Consider the following 15,909-nt stretch of genomic DNA (forward strand, 5'->3'; position numbering starts at 1 on the left):
CATTGTCCTAAACCTGTGATCACCTGGACTCCTGGAATGGCTGAGCCTTACATGACTGAGACCACCACAGACAGACAATTTCTTCCTGGGAAGAGAACCTTCTGTCTGCCATTAGGATTCCAAAGCTACAGTACTAGGACTGAGATAATGATCAAGCTGACTTCAGCCCATCAGCTAATCCTTGAAAGCTGGCCTCCTGCAAGGCCAGCCTAAACCCCTGTGTCAGAATATGCCCTTTCTAGCTACATAAACTAAAGAACTTTCTTATCTTCCCTCTAACCTTCCAATTAAAGCTTCTTTTTCTATAAAGTTATGCTTTAGTTTTAATTTCCATTCTATTAAAGCAAGGACCCATGCTAGCTAGCAACAAAATTCCCAAATAAAATTCTCCCATGTCTATGATGATTCCTACTGGGTTGATGAAGAAACACGTGTCACATTAGTGAATTTGATTGATTGGTTTTAGTGATAATATTCAACAAACAGAGGTAAAGCAGGGGTGATTTTTTGGTATTAAAAATTTTACTCTGGAGCCAAACTACTTAGTTACTAATCCCAGCTCTGTATCTTCCCACTGAGTTTTTCTCTCTTTAACTCAGTTGTCTCATCTATTGAATAAGGTAATGGTATTATTTTAAGGATCAAATGGGATAATCCATTTAAACAACTTTTTTAAAGGGCATGGTATATATAGAGTAACCAATAAATGTTTGTGGGTGTTCTTATCACCATTAATTTCTTAGAAAAATAAAACCAGTCATTTCCTAAGGGTTCAGTATATCTTATATAAGGTGTGTGTGGGGGTCACCAAGTTACAAAAGTATCTGTTTGGTCTGAATTTAAGTATACACCTCTCATTCAAAGGTTCTGAAATTGTAAACCAAGATTAACAGCATATAAATACACCCTTGTTCCTTAACAGTATCTTATTTAAAATGACTGGACTTGCCAATACTCTTCCCTTATTTCTTGTAAGATTCTACTTTCAGGTGCTGAAATCTTTAACTTATTCTCTACCTTAAACATGCTAAATATTTTCACATTATGTAGCTCAAGTTGTTCTAGTCTTGACTCAACAAAAATTTGCAGAATCTTTAACACAGAATCTGCCTACTTTTGGTTTGAGTAGAGACGTCTCCTCAGCCTTCCATTGGCACACAGTCAATACTACATAGGAGAAGGGCTGGGTGTCACTAGTGTGTGTTTGCAGCATCTGTTTCTTGTTCAGGGTTACAACAGCTATAAACCTACAGCCTAGAGCCCAATTCTGCAGTTTGGGGGATGACAGCACTTAAACAGTAAAAATTAAGGGTAGTGTTGGCTGTATTGGACAATTTAAGACATCTACATCATCACAATCATTGCAGCTGGACATTCTTCTTGCAGTGGAACTTTAATGTATTGGACAGAATTGTAAGTCAATTGGTCGGGCTTCACCACTTTGGATCACATTTTGCTTTATAATACGCCACAAGCCAGAGTCTCTACAGTTTGACTTAGGACTCAGCAGCATAACCAATAAAATATATTGAAGGAAAAACATCCACATTCTACAGTGTATCGACCAAAAAGCCATCCCAGAATTAAAAAGCTCTGCTGATATCTGGACATATCGGTTTCAGACTGCTCTCTTGTAAACTTCCCTCTAGAAAGAAAACTTTTGACATATAGTTACTATTGTACTCCTGCCAAATACAGATAGGGTCTTACAAAGGTGAAGGGAAAAATAATACAGTACATTATTCAAGCTAAAAAATAACACAATATGCTTCACACAACTCAAGCCAAGTGATCCATATTTTCTAAATCAGAAGTCCAAAGTTCACAGAGAAAATCTCACAATCCAATTGCAGTTTACTATGATTTGAAGCTTGTGTTTCTGAGAAGACATGTAAACTTTGGAATTGAGTTGGACAAAATGTATAAAGGTGTGAAATACAAGGCCTGGGGATGTAGCTCAGTGGCAGAATGCTTGTTTAGTACTAAGAAGGCCCAGGCTTCAATTCCCAGCTTGGCAACAAAACAAACGCAAAAAACAAAACAAAAATTCCAGATGCAGTGTACTGAGAAAATAAATAATTGGCCCAACCAGCATGAGTACAGGAAGTTTGAGATCCCTCCTGCAGATCACTGACCCCGCAGTCACCTGGAATTTCACCTTGTGCTCTGAATGTCACTTACCCTATGACTATACAGGAGATGGCAGTTCCCAAGAAGGCATATGTTAAAATAGATCCTAGGTTTTGAAAAAAGTGTCTCTGGGGAGAAAAAAATATTTCATTTGAGTACATCTGCATTTCTTAGTGTAATAAGAAATAAAAATAACTGCACACTTTTCACAGGCCTGCTTTTCTCATACCATTTAGGCAAATTTTGTTTTTGGAGCCTCATTTCTGACCTTGCTATGTCCAGAGAGACTAAGTGATTTCTTTGTAAGAGACAGGGGAACAAAGGAAAACCCCACCTGAAAGATGACAAAATAGGGATGAGACAATGGCCTCAATTAGCTGGACCTGAGAGGAAGGCAAGGCACTGGGTGGGGCAATGTCTACCCAGGATTCTTGGACAATTAATAGAGGAAACAGTTTTCAATAAGTTTTGTTGTAAATGTAACATCTTTCACATTTTAAAAAATACCATTTGATATAAGTTGCCTTTTGGCTTTTATTGGATCACTGGCTTCTCTTTTGTATGTCTTCTGAATCTCATGAAACCAAACTTTAAAAACCTGAATGATTAATGAATTAAAAACAAAATGATGCCTAGTATTGGGACTGATGATGAGAAAAGATGACCTAAATAAACACAGCCTTCTAAATCTCTTAAATGCTTACTTAGGAAAACTCCCTTCCACTTCTTTAGTGAGATTTGAGAAGCCAGCACTGACAGCAAGAGGGAGCCTGGAGTACACACAAAAAACATCAGGTCTGTCATGCAGAAGCTGCCTGGCTTCCAAAAATGACAGGCTAAAGGGAGGAGAGCCCTAGGAATCTCTGGGTGGAGGGTGTTCAGCAGGAAAGCAGCTGAATTACTTCTTCTCTCAGAAATCCACAGGCCAGAGCCTCATTGTGCAGCATGGGGAATGGCAGCACTTAAACTCTTACGTGAATTATTAATCTATGAAATGTACAAGGTCAGGCCATACCTATATAGAAACTGCAAAACTGAGCTTTCTCTCTATGACAATAGCGTTCTTGAGTTTATACCCAGATGGATAAACATAATGTTAACAAATAAACTCTTCAGTTATCATCTAGAACAACACTGCCCAGTAGAAATGTAATGCAAGCCACATATGTCAATTAAAATTTTTCTAGTAGCTATATTAAAACAAATGTTATAAAGCTGAAATGAATTTTGATAGTTTTATTTAAATCAATATATCTAAAATACTGTCAATTCTACATGAAATCAATATAAAACATTGTGACAGTCTATACTATTTTTAATATGCCAACTCTTTAAAATCTGGTGCATATTTTACACTTAAAAAGCATCTCAGTTCAGACCAGCCACATTTCAAGGGTTCAAGAACTTCATGTGGACAATTGCCTGCGTGTTGGACCAAACGAGTTTAGAAGAATTCTGACTATGTAAGGATACCTAAGATAATGATTTTTTTTTTTTACTAAATAGACAGGTCTATAAAATAATTGTGTTTTCATCAGTACTGTAAATTCTCCACTTAATGCTAACAGAAAATAGTCTCTATATATTTACCTTCTTTAGGCTATATCCTGCATGAAATATAATTGGTGGCAATAAAACATTGAAGAAGATTTCTGGGTCAAATGTCATCTGCCAGAAAAGAGAAAAGAGCAGTTAGAAATATGTTCCTTTAGATCATTAAAATGTATTTTTAAAAAACAGTTATAGTAAATTTTGCTAAGCTTGTTTGAGGCACACAAACACTACTAAATTAGAGATAAAAATAGGAGAAAATGAAAATTTGGAAATTCATAAGTGCAGTATAATTTAAGGTAATATTTTAAATGCAAAATTTATAATTTTTATCTTATTGCTAAATTTTTTTCTTTTGAGTATTAATTCCTCATACTTGAAATGTTTTCATTATATTTTATTTTTTCTGGTATAAGAAGTTGGTAGTGTTTCAGCTGTTTTGCCTTCAGAAGGTTTTTTTTGTTTTTTGTTTTTTGTTATTTTGGTACCCAGGATCGAACAGATTTAGAACAGATTTTTCTACTCAGTCTTGCTCTTAATCAGGCCCATGCACTTATGCTTTCTTACTGATGGTTTCACCTATGTTAGTCTAGTTTGTTCTACTAAAAATGAACTTCTCTATCTAGGAACTTGTCCATACATTGGTATGTTTCTCCACATAATAACTAGTTCAGCGCTTGGCCAGGGAGAATAGATTTTTTAGTTTATTCACTGATGAGAGAGAGAGAATGCCTGGGAAGCCCTAAGTATAAGAATATTCCTCAGCTTTCTCAAGCTTTTCCATGGCTTATCCAAAAAGCCAGAGTCTTATACTATAGGTACTACTTATGCCCAAACACCTGAGAAAAAGAAGGAGGTCAGCTAGAAGAAAGGAAGAGATGTTTCCTTGGCAGTCTATGTGCCTACTTTCCCTGAGGCACACCACTGAATAGTCTAAGTGTTGTATTTCATTAGTCCTTACAGGTAAAAAGAGAGAAAGAATTCATGCATTTGTTGGCTCATCATTCGGCCATCATTCCAGGCTGCATATTAAGCATTGGAGATCAAATGGTACATAAATCTATTTTACACAGGCACAAACAGAGGCTCAGAGAGGTTTTGGCTTGTCAACATCAGGCAGCTTGTAATTGATAGAGCTGGGATTCTAGATCCAGGTTATTGTCTCCAAAGCCTTCCTATATTCCTATATACTCTAGCATACTGCATACTGTAAAACAAGAGAGAGAGAGAGTCTACCTCCTCTTCTGCCATCATGAACTATTTAAGATTTACTCTCCCGATAGCTTGTTATACTTGAGGGGATTTTGTTAGTAGGGTTGTAAACAAAGTATGTTGCTAAGTGTGACTTTTGACAGTGTACTTTAGTGTCATTTTCTAAAAATGATTGGCTCCTATCAAGTGGGAAAAACTCATTTATTTGCATAATAGTCAAAAAGAAGCTCCTTGCATCAGGATCTGTATTAGACACTGAGACAGAGTGGTGACCAAGACCAAGCTTCTGCCCTCTGAAACCTTCCTGATAGTTGTGAATACAGATGAAGCCAACTAATTAACTACCTACTAACTAAAGTGACCAATAATCATTCTGAGTCATAGCAAGTACTATGAAGAAAATGATCAAAGGGCTGTGACAGAGATGTAAGGGTTTTTGTGGTCAGAGCGGCCTCCCTGAGGAAGTGACATGTGAACTGAGATGGAAAAGCAGAAAAGGGGCCCCACAAGGAGATGAGATGAAGGAAGAGAACCCCAGGCAGACAGAATAACACATCCAGAAATCAGAGGCAGGAAGTACCTGTGTGTGTTTGAGGATGCTAAAGGCCAGAATATCTGGGCAGAGCAAGCAAAGGGAGGAGTGTGGGGAGATGAGACTGAAGAAAAGGAAGGTGCGATTGGGAGGTGTTGGAAGGTGATTCCAAGAGGAAAAGATACCAACACAAAGTTAGAGCAGGTATGTGAAAGGATTCTATTTGTGCTTTAAGAGATTCATTGGAGTGACTACTACATAATCCAGGTGAGAGTTGATGGTGGTGTGGGGAGAAGAGGGCAGCTTCCAGATACATGGAGACAGAATGGGCAGTTGGTAGATTAAGTGTTAGGAATAACAGGAAAGGAAGAAACCAATTCTAGCGTTTTTGCTATATAACTAAGAAAGCTGAAGGGTACCTAAGTAGTAGTAGATCATCAATTGGTGGTTTCCTCTCACTAATCTCACATTTCAGGGTTTTAGAAAAATTGTATACCTTGTATTATGCAGACAAGATTAAACTCTAGTTATTTCTTTTGTTACATTGGCTTATTCAAAAGCCTGAGTAAAAAAAGTCCCTTTGAGTGTGCAATAATCAACACAAAAGGTAAAAATGATGATTTATCCATCCCATATATAAAACAAATTTGTTACATTAATCTCTTCTGAAATAATTAGCCTAAGTCTACCAGATTTAATGTTCTATAATTTATTCTGGGCTCTTAAAACATCTTCCTTTGGGTCCTGAAATTTTATAACTGCTTTTGGGCAGAAGCATTAGTATTTTGACTTCACTTTTTAGCTCCTGAACGTCTGGCTTTTAATGTATGAAAATGGAGTCAGTTAGTCAACATTTTTAAAAAAATCATTTCAGCTCATGATCTAGGTTCTTTCTGTTACATACATTTTCTAGAGTAGTTTTAAAAGAGTGGACTCTCAGAGCCAAGCTGCCTGGATTCACATCCCAACTTCCTTGAGTTGGAAGGCTGTTTAAGGTCTCTGTGCTTCAGCAGTAATGTGATACCTAACAACAAGGTTGTTATATGAGCTAATGAATTAATATTTGTAAAGTTTTTGCAGAAGTGCCTGACATCTAGTAAGTATTTCATAAGTATTTATTACCAAGAAAATAAAATAGGTGAATAAATATTTTTGAGTTATACTCTGTAAAAAAACAAACAAACAAACAAAAAGCTCTTCAAGAACTCTTGAAGGTTGCACAACTATTTAAAATGTGTGAAGATTTTAATTTTCCTTCCAAGTTTATTCTCTTTTCTAAAATGATCAGAGACTCCATTGTTGATCTATTTTTTTATGAGGCTTCCTTGGGAGTACAGCAAGTTGCATATTTAAAAATTTTAGTATGGAGATGTATTCCTGAATGCTTGAGGGATGAAGCAACACAGCTGGGATCATCTGGAAGAGAGAAACACAGTGCCACAACCTCCAAGCAGAAAATCCCTTCCCTCAGCAGTTTGTCTGCAAAATTCCAGTTAACCACTCAACAAGAACATTTCAATGATCAGAATGCCCTATTCCCTACCTGGAGGTTAACTAATGTGCTATTGAATGATATTTTCTGGAGCAGTCACATGAAACTGGCAGGCTGAGAATGGCATGCAGTATACAAGAATTTATGTGTATATACAAAACAGATTTGTGTTCCTTTCAGACTTGCTGCAAGCTTAGGAACTGCTAAATCAGAGTTCTGGGAGTAACTCCAAACCCAGACAATTTCTGAGAAATGGCTGGATCGGCCACTGTACCAACACCCAGATGGGAATTCCACATGTCATTTTTCTCAGACTTTGGGTTCATACTGTAGTTTTGGAGGTGAGGCTGTTTTCAAAGCCTAAACAATGAAAAATTTTTTCTTGAAATATTAAGGAAATAAATCTAAGTGAGAAGGTGAGGAAAAGAGCAAAAAGCTAAACATTTTCAGTAAAAGGACTTTCATTACTATTTTAAAATACAAATCTTACAGACAAGTTCTTCCCAATAGAAATTTTTGTGACAATGGAAATATTCTACAACTGTACTGTACAATATGGTAGTCACTAGCCACATGACCTACTAATTTAAGCACCTGACCTGTAGCTAATACAACTGAGAAACTGAAATGTTACTTTTAACACTTGTGGCAAGTGACAATCAGTATATTTACAGATGGATACCAGAATTTAAAGTTTATACCATTTACTTTTTAAATGTTCTATTACATTACAAGATGTGACTAATTTGGAACAGACCTGAAACTGAGATGAAAGCATGGTGCATGTTTTATGAAAGCAGTGAGATTTTTAAACTATACAATTCAAATATTAAAGATAATATGGGAGATAGCAATATGTTTAGAATGATGCAATATATTTTAATTATCCCATATATAGACAAATATTTAGCTAGAAATCACTTTGATATATGTTCACAGTGCTAAACAACTGGAAAATTTCCAAGAATAGAATGAATATACCAAGTTTAACTCCCAAGTTCATCAGAAGGTTATAGATACAAAATTTTATTTGCCACTGAGTATTAGAGCACAAAGTGACTCCATATGACTTATCTGAGAAGAAATATTAGTGTTCTGTTGAACTACTATATAAATAAGCACTAAAATAACCCCTCTAGTGAGCAAGTTTGATTTACGTGGCATAGTCCTTCCAAAGAGGTCTTTTAAAAGCATTGTTTCATCAATTCTGACAACATTCCTGAGTGGTAGCTGGCAAATGCAGTTATCCCCATTTTCCAGAGACAGGAGAAGAAATTAATGGAATGCCCATTGTCAATCAATGTGACAGGGATATCACTGGGAATTACATGTGTATTCATGGGCAAACTACATGTGTGCTTCCTGAGGGAACACTGGGCTAACATAACTAAGATTTAGGACTAAGAACTAGGATTTTGTTATTTTGGCAATTGTTGAGTTCTTTGGTCAAGTAAAAATAGCACAATAATGTGTTCAATTCTCTTCAGTGCTTAATTAAAAATTTAGCAGGCATCTTCATGCTGTAAGGAATATGAAAAAACTCTTAATGATACAAACTGATTCCATGAAGATTGTAGGCAAAAAAAGGAAAGACACTGTACAATTGGAGAAATAAGGCACTCAGGTAAGCTGGTATTCAGAGTTCTGCAGGACAGAGGCACTCCTCTGGGCTTGCTGACCCTGTAGGAAGGCTTGATGTTGAAGCAGCAAATGAACTGGGTTTTGAAGGATGGGCGAGGTTAATCTACCCATGGAGCACCAACACCCAGGACTACAATCTTTTGCATGCCCGGGGGTCAGTGGATAAGGTTCCCCAAGCCACAGAGGAAGCTGGAAGTTTCCTGGAGTTTTAGTTATAGTTGGTAGCAAGTAATTTGGAACATTTTAAATATTAAAATAAGTGCAGATGTATTTAAAAATAAAATTCAAGATCTGTATGCATTTTTAATACAAATAGGAGACTTCAAAGAAAGCTTGGGTTAGTCAGGGCAGGCAGCTTTGGGACACACCTAAAATTACTGAAGGGTGTAAATTTTCTTTTCTGTGCCTTAAGTTGTTTTGCGTTGAGAAGTATCAGAGTGAGAGAAAGAAGGGTAGACTCAGAATGCTTAGTAAAATATATCATATACTGGTTAGATTGGTCATCTAATGTGATGTCTTAGAGCCTCAATTTTTTCATTTGAACTATGATCATGAAAATATCTATATCCTAGGGTTGCTTTTAAAGATTAGCTATGAAAATGAATTTAAAATGTTCTTAATGTTCTTGGTGTAGACTTGAATCTAAATGAAGGAAAATGTTGATGCAATGTTTGGAGATAGGAGGCATAGGTACATTTCGGGAACAGAAATAGGTAATATAGGGTCTTAAGGGATAAGGAAGAGGTAAGTAAGGCCTAGTGAGTGGATACTATCCAGATTATGAGTCTCTCTCAAGTTCATTGGCAATGGATTTAAATTATACTCATTCAAACATGAAGAAAAGTTAAGGTATTTTATATAAGCAGGATTAAATAACAAAATGTCTATTGGAAATATAAATTTATGTGACCTCTAAGAAGAGTAACTTGACAATAGCTATCAAAATATTAACTGTCTATACCCTTTGATTCAGCAATACCTAATCTGTGAATTTTTTCTGGAAATATGCTCGTATATATGTGGAATGATATAAGCACAAAACTATTCATTGTGGATGAAAGGATGGGAAATAAAACAAAACAAAACATTGAGGATGATTGGACCCTGGACTGGTTAAATATATTGTGATCTAATTTATAACATAGATTGCTTAAAACTGTTGGAAAAGCTGAAGAAACTGTCCATGAACTGATAAGGTTGCTGTCTAAAATTTATTGAAAAGTCAAAAGGGCAGAAAAGCACGGCTGACATGTGAGGCTGAAAGTGCTATGGGCTCACATACCTCATTTCCTTTTTTCCTGACCAGACGTGCTGATTGATTTGCTTATTGTCAAGTAGGGCCATAAGATTGGCCAACTAAATGTGAACAGAAATGACATACTTCCCTTCCAAGCCAGTCCTCTAAAATTCTCCTCATCTCTGATGTTTTCTCTTTTTCTTCCTTTGTCAGCTCATCTGAAGCATTCAGTAAAGGTTCCTAAAACCTTCAGACCAGGCCCCATTATTTCACCTTGTTTTTTATCTCTATCTTTCTGACTTCTGTACCTATTTCTCATCTAGTTGGAAAATCAGGTAGGCAAAAGAGAAGATATTGAATGAACCCTTCAGATTTCAACTTACATTTTTGAATATTTTGATCATTAAGCCATGTGGATGTACAATTACCTGCTGAAAAAATATTTTTCTTATTTGAAAAAAGATACCATATGTAGATTAGTTTACAGGGAACTCAGGATTAGCTTGGATGAAAAGAAAACTTTTTCAGGCTGCAGTTATCAGAGAGAGAGAGAGAGCACAAAGTAACGTTAATGTAAAAGAAGTGGCTATGACAGAAGAGAAGGAAAGAAACAAACCCAGGACACATGAACCACTCATTCAACAAGTACCAGGGATATGGTAGAGAGGATTGGCAAGGCTGGTAGATGAAATAAGGGTTTAAAAAATGACAGCCCCCTTGCCAAGAGCCTGTGGTTTTGCACCTGGTGGGTGACTGAGAAAATCTGATTGGGGAGGAGCTGGCTCAGCAAGGGTAAGAGGGGTCTGAAAACCTGAGGGCTATTAAGGCTACTGCTCAAAAAGACTGAGGTGTCTGTGAGACACTGGGAAATATATGGTGGTAAAAAAGTCAAGGCCAAGGAGAAATGCTCAGAATCATCAGCATGGAAGATGTGGTTTGCTGAATATAGGCAAGATCTCTGGGGAGCAAATGCCACAGAAAAGAGAAGAGCACTAAGGACAAAGCTGGCAAGGGGAAGAAAAAGGGAAGAACAAGGAGACTGTCAAGAAGGGTGATGATGAAGAAACCGAGAGGAGAGGAGAGTTTAGGGCCAAAGGAAACAGAGAGAAGAGGACCACACAAGGAAGATGCTGCTCCCTGGTAAAGGATGCCAGGTTTAGCAAACACAAACATAGTGTCCCCTGAAACTGGAACTTGAAATCAATAGCAAGTACTTTTTAGAATAATTTCTTAGTACTGCATCTGGGGCATACTTTTTTCTAATTCTTCATTATGTATCTGAAATTTGATGAATACAGATGGGACAAGAATGCCAACTACTAAAATAACCCTATGTTTTTATACTTGGCTGATCTAGACATCAGCTGGGGAGAAGGTGACTCTACCCTAACCCTGATATCAGTTACGGAAGAAAGGACTTTGAGAACTGAGGAGAAATCCTTTGGATTTTTATAATTTGGAAGTGTATACTGATCCTTTTTGGTTGACTTCAACAAAGAATGGGGTTCGGGGCCAGGGATTTAGCTCAGTGGTCCTGCTGCCTGCCTCAGAAGCGTGAGGACCCAAGTTCAAATCCTGGTACCAAAAAAAAAAAGAACTGGGTACAGGAGGTTAAGTGGTGAGAAAGTAGTTTTGGTGGGCCCCTGGCCCCTCAGTGGGGCAGGTGAGTGGTGGGCTCTTTAGGGGCCTGATAAATGCCTCCTAGATGGAAAGGAGAAAAGAAGGAAAGGGGAAATAAAGGGACAAAGGTCATAAGAAGGAAGGAAGAGCCAGGAGTGATCAAGACAGAGCATTAACAGCAAAGTGTTAAATAAGCTAAATTAAGATCCTAAATAAGTTCAGAAAGTTAAAGAAGCAATCAGAGCAATACATATATATAATGAAAAATTAATTAGTGTTTTAAGCAATGAAGTAAAACCTTACTCAGGCAGCAGAAGTGGGTAGTTTGTGGTGTGGTATCAAACCATGGCCTTGCATGCATTGGGCAAGCCCTCCACCACTGAGGAGTGACCCAGCCCTTCAAACAAATTTTCAATATTTCAGAGTTGAAATTCCTCCTCCTTTTCCCTCCCCGAAAATAACAGAATCCCTAAAATTTGTGTCATTTCCTTCTATGACTGTATTCATATACTTCATATGTACGTGTCAATAAACAACTGGCATTATTTGTACATATTTTTTACTTTTAAAGAAATTAAATACATATATTTTATATCCTGACTTTTACATTCAGCTTCATTTTTGAGATTTATCTATATTCATATACATGTAGATCTTCCCCATTTAGTTAAATTGCTGTGTATTGTTCTATTGGATGAACATATAAGGATTTGGTTTATTTTTCCCTTTTCTTTGATGTGTACTTAGGTTATTTCATATTTTCTGCCATTAGTAAAAATACTGCAATGGATATGTTTATACTTAAGTCTTTGTAGACATGTGAAAATTTATCTACAAGTATAACTGCTAAATTATAAGGTATATAAATCTTCAACATTAGTAGGTATTGTCAATTACTTTAAAGTGATTTATAACAACTTACACTCCCACAGTAGATTACTATTATAGTATTTCTCCAATTCTACTCAACACAATATTGAAAAACATCTAATTTTTGGTAAGTTGATAGGAATAAAATGCTATCACATCATTGGTTACTTTGCATTTCCCATTACTAATGAGTTGGGCACATTTTGCCTATTTAGTGGTCTTTTGTTAAACCTTTTTAGTGAACTTTCTGACCATATCTTTTACTCAGTATGATTTTCTTTTTTATTACTATTCAGTTTTTGTTATTTAAATTGCAAGTTCATCCTTCTATTCTCATTATCTTCTTAAACTTTTATTTTTAACTTTGTTTATGGTTATTTCCTTTTCATACAAAATATTTCAACTTAAATTTTGTAAAATATATTGTTTTACTTTATTATTTGAGATTTTGGTGATTACTTTAAAAATTTTTTTACTTTTCTGATGTTATATTAACTCTTAAATTTTCTAATTTGCCTTTTAAAGCTAGGTCTTTAATCCATCTCAACTTCATTTGTTATATGATATAAAGTAGGAATATAATTCTTTTTCTTGTATAGAGATGGCCAATTGCCCCAGGAAACTTCATGAGTCTTTCCTAGGTCACCCTTTTCCCCCTGGTTTCATTGAAGTTCACAAAACTGAACTAAAGCTGTGTGATCTTATGTATGATAAGTAACTCTCTAAATTTCAGTTGCTCCATTAGAAAATTAGGATATTCCTAATTACTAGATAGAGCCCATTGTGAATGGCAAAAGAAAAAATACATGTAAAACACTTAGAATAGGCCTAGTTCATAGCAGGTGCTCAAAGCATGTCAACTGTTGGCTTTGTTCACAGAGAACAACGATAAGAGAAGAATGTAGAGAAATATAATGTAAGTTGCCAGTGAGAAATTGAGAGAATATAATGCCACAGAACTGACATTTTTCAAGTTATTAAAATTATGAAGTTAGAAATATACCACTGTACACATTATACCTGTGAAAATGATAGATAAAAACAATAATATTTCATTGGAAGGAGGCAGTGATACAATTCCAGGCAAAAATTAAGTGGAGAATTAAGACTGAAACATTTTCATACTTCTAAATATATAATTTGGCATCATGGAGTTGTGGAAAGGACATTGAACTAGGAATCAGAACACATGGCTCTAATTCAAGTTCTGCTACAGATCAGTCTTGACCAGGTAATTTAAGCTTTCAGAACCTTCTCCATAATATGGGATAATATCTGTTTGCCCCGGGAATTATGATGAGATTGAGACAGACAAGGTAATAGGGAAAGCCTTTATAAATAACAAACTATTACAGAAAAGAGAAATGTATTGTCATTGCTAAAATTCAAGATTTATCTTCTTCATTTATAACCTGGTATGTTTACTAGCTGTCAATCATAATAATAATTATAACAAAAATAACAACTGATATTCCCATAATACTGCTAAAATTTTTAATTAGCATCTCATTTTTTTCTTCACAGTAGCCCTTTAAGTATTGTAAATACCCTTTTCTACCAATGTGGAACCAAAGCGGTGGTATGTGAGTTACATACCTTGTAAACAACAAGGCCTACATTTAGGCCATAGCTTTTAATTGCAAGTCCATTGCTTTATTGATAACATAATGACAACAAAGCCAACAGTTGACTTGCTTTGAGCATGTACTGTGAACCAGGCCTATTCTAAGTGTTTTACATGTATTTTTTCATTTGCAACTCACAATGGCCCCTATCAAGTAATCAATAATGGAGAAGCTGAATTACAAATGTAATTACAAAGTAATTACAAATGGAGAAACTGAAGCTTAGAGAGGTTAATTATCATACACAAGATCACACAGCTGGTATGCACCATTTGAACAAGGTATAAGAGTCTATGGATTGGCCTCTACACCACAATATCTTATCTGCCACTCATGAGTGGATTCAGGTCATCTATTCCACTGCTATTATGTCACATTGGCTGCAAACATAAAAATGCTTAGGTTTTCAGGTTATTGTCATGAAACCAAGTCATCAATGGGTAGAAAGAATCTCCTGTGTTTCCCAGCATGAACTCGCTCCTGTTATCTGTGTGACTCTCTACAAAAGTGATCATACATCCTAGTTTGAAATATAGAACAGGTCCAGGTAATGCCTGTTGTCCTTGACTAATCATTTATAACAACTTTCCTGCTGTTCTCAAGTCTCAGGTTCTAAGGCAAATGCTATGGGTTACTATTCCTGACTCTAGATGCCTGACTCCTTTTAACTGATTCACACTTGGATTGGCTGCTGCTGGTCTCTTGCAGGCCTGCTCTTCATGTGGGGGTGCCCTACCACCCCTCATTAGCTGTAATATGGACATAACATTGTGAGTCTGTTTTCAAACTGACATGATATCAGCAGGAGAAGAGAAAATAACATATGGATGTGAAAAGGGCCTGGTCCCCATTTCACAAAGACTTATCCATTCCTGGGGGCCCAGGCATGCAGCACAACTGAAATTCTGTGCATTAGGACCGATTTTTTCTTCCCAAGTCTGTAATTGATCTTATCTTGGCCAAACTTTATATTATAAGCAAAAGATTCTGTGCTTTCTGTTGCCTCACAACATATAAGAAGAATCCCAGTCCTAGAATTTTTCCTTGACCTTACAATTTCTTTCTGAGTTTGCGCTAGCTCCATCAAGCCTCAGCTGTGAGGTATGCACACAGCTTCCCCATCACAAGACCGCACCAGGGAGCAACCGGCCTGGAGAAGCTGGACAGGGAAGGTCTGAGCCAGCAAGGAGCACAATCAGAGGTGGGGACGGTTGTGGGGAATAGTGTGTGCTTGAGGGGAAGGGAAGGGACAAGAGTACATGCTGAAATCAGCAGAAAGTATGATTTAAAATTAAGGTGGGTTTTCTTTAAATAGTGCATTCACCTTTTAAAACAGTGCCATAAAAAAAATCAAAAAACCTTCTTACATTAACTTACTTCAAAGTTCTTACTCCAAGGAGAAATCCATGCCCATCAAGAGCAGATGTGATCATTTATAAAAGGGAGAAAGGAAGCAGACTGATACTTACAACATGGTTGACACTGAATATAACTTTTCTTGTTTCATTCTAAAAAGCAAGCCTCTAAAGAAAGTAACCTTAATTCCTGTATTATAGATAAGAAAAAATACTCAGAGAAATTAACTTGTTCAAGATCTCAACACCTTCACTTAGCAAAGATAAGATTCATTCCTAGGTCTAATTTTGGAACCTTATACACTTCCATATGTTGTCTTTAGAGGCAGAGTTTAAGCTGAACATATAAAGCTTTAACACTGGATTTTTTTTGTTTGTTTGTGTTTTTGTTTTTTGAAGAAGGGTCTTGGTTCAGGCTAGTCTTGAACTCACTATGTAGCCCAGGCTGGCCTTGAATTTGTGGTGATTTCCTGCCTCAGCCTCCCAAATGCTGAGATTACAAGCATGTACCACCACCGCTGGTGGCTCAACAATGAATTTTTAAGACAGCTATTAAGGAAGGACATTTTATGGATATGAAAAATGAAGTGTTTGGATATTTCCAATTCCCCTAAAAATACAATTAAGTAAGAATATATTCAGTG

General features: G+C 36.4%; 1 protein-coding gene across 3 annotated transcripts in view; it reads right to left on the bottom strand.

Moving 5' to 3' along the window:
* Positions 1-15,909, bottom strand: part of Slc9a9 (solute carrier family 9 member A9) — a 611,274-nt gene that overhangs the window by 561,476 nt on the left and 33,889 nt on the right. For all 3 annotated transcript variants that reach the window (XR_015440847.1, XR_015440848.1, XM_004834393.3), the window contains exons 3-4: positions 3,721-3,798; positions 2,182-2,258 (exon numbers count right to left, since the gene is read on the bottom strand). Coding sequence is in view for 1 of the 3 variants with exons in the window: in XM_004834393.3 (XP_004834450.1) it covers positions 2,182-2,258; positions 3,721-3,798 (155 nt within the window). In the remaining 2 variants the exon portion in view is untranslated. The remainder of the gene's footprint in view (positions 1-2,181; positions 2,259-3,720; positions 3,799-15,909) is intronic.

Source organism: Heterocephalus glaber, unplaced genomic scaffold, assembly GCF_053883595.1.
Source record: "Heterocephalus glaber isolate CG9 unplaced genomic scaffold, H.glaber_assembly_v1.0 deba00001504, whole genome shotgun sequence".
Classification (NCBI taxonomy): Eukaryota; Metazoa; Chordata; class Mammalia; order Rodentia; family Bathyergidae; genus Heterocephalus; species Heterocephalus glaber.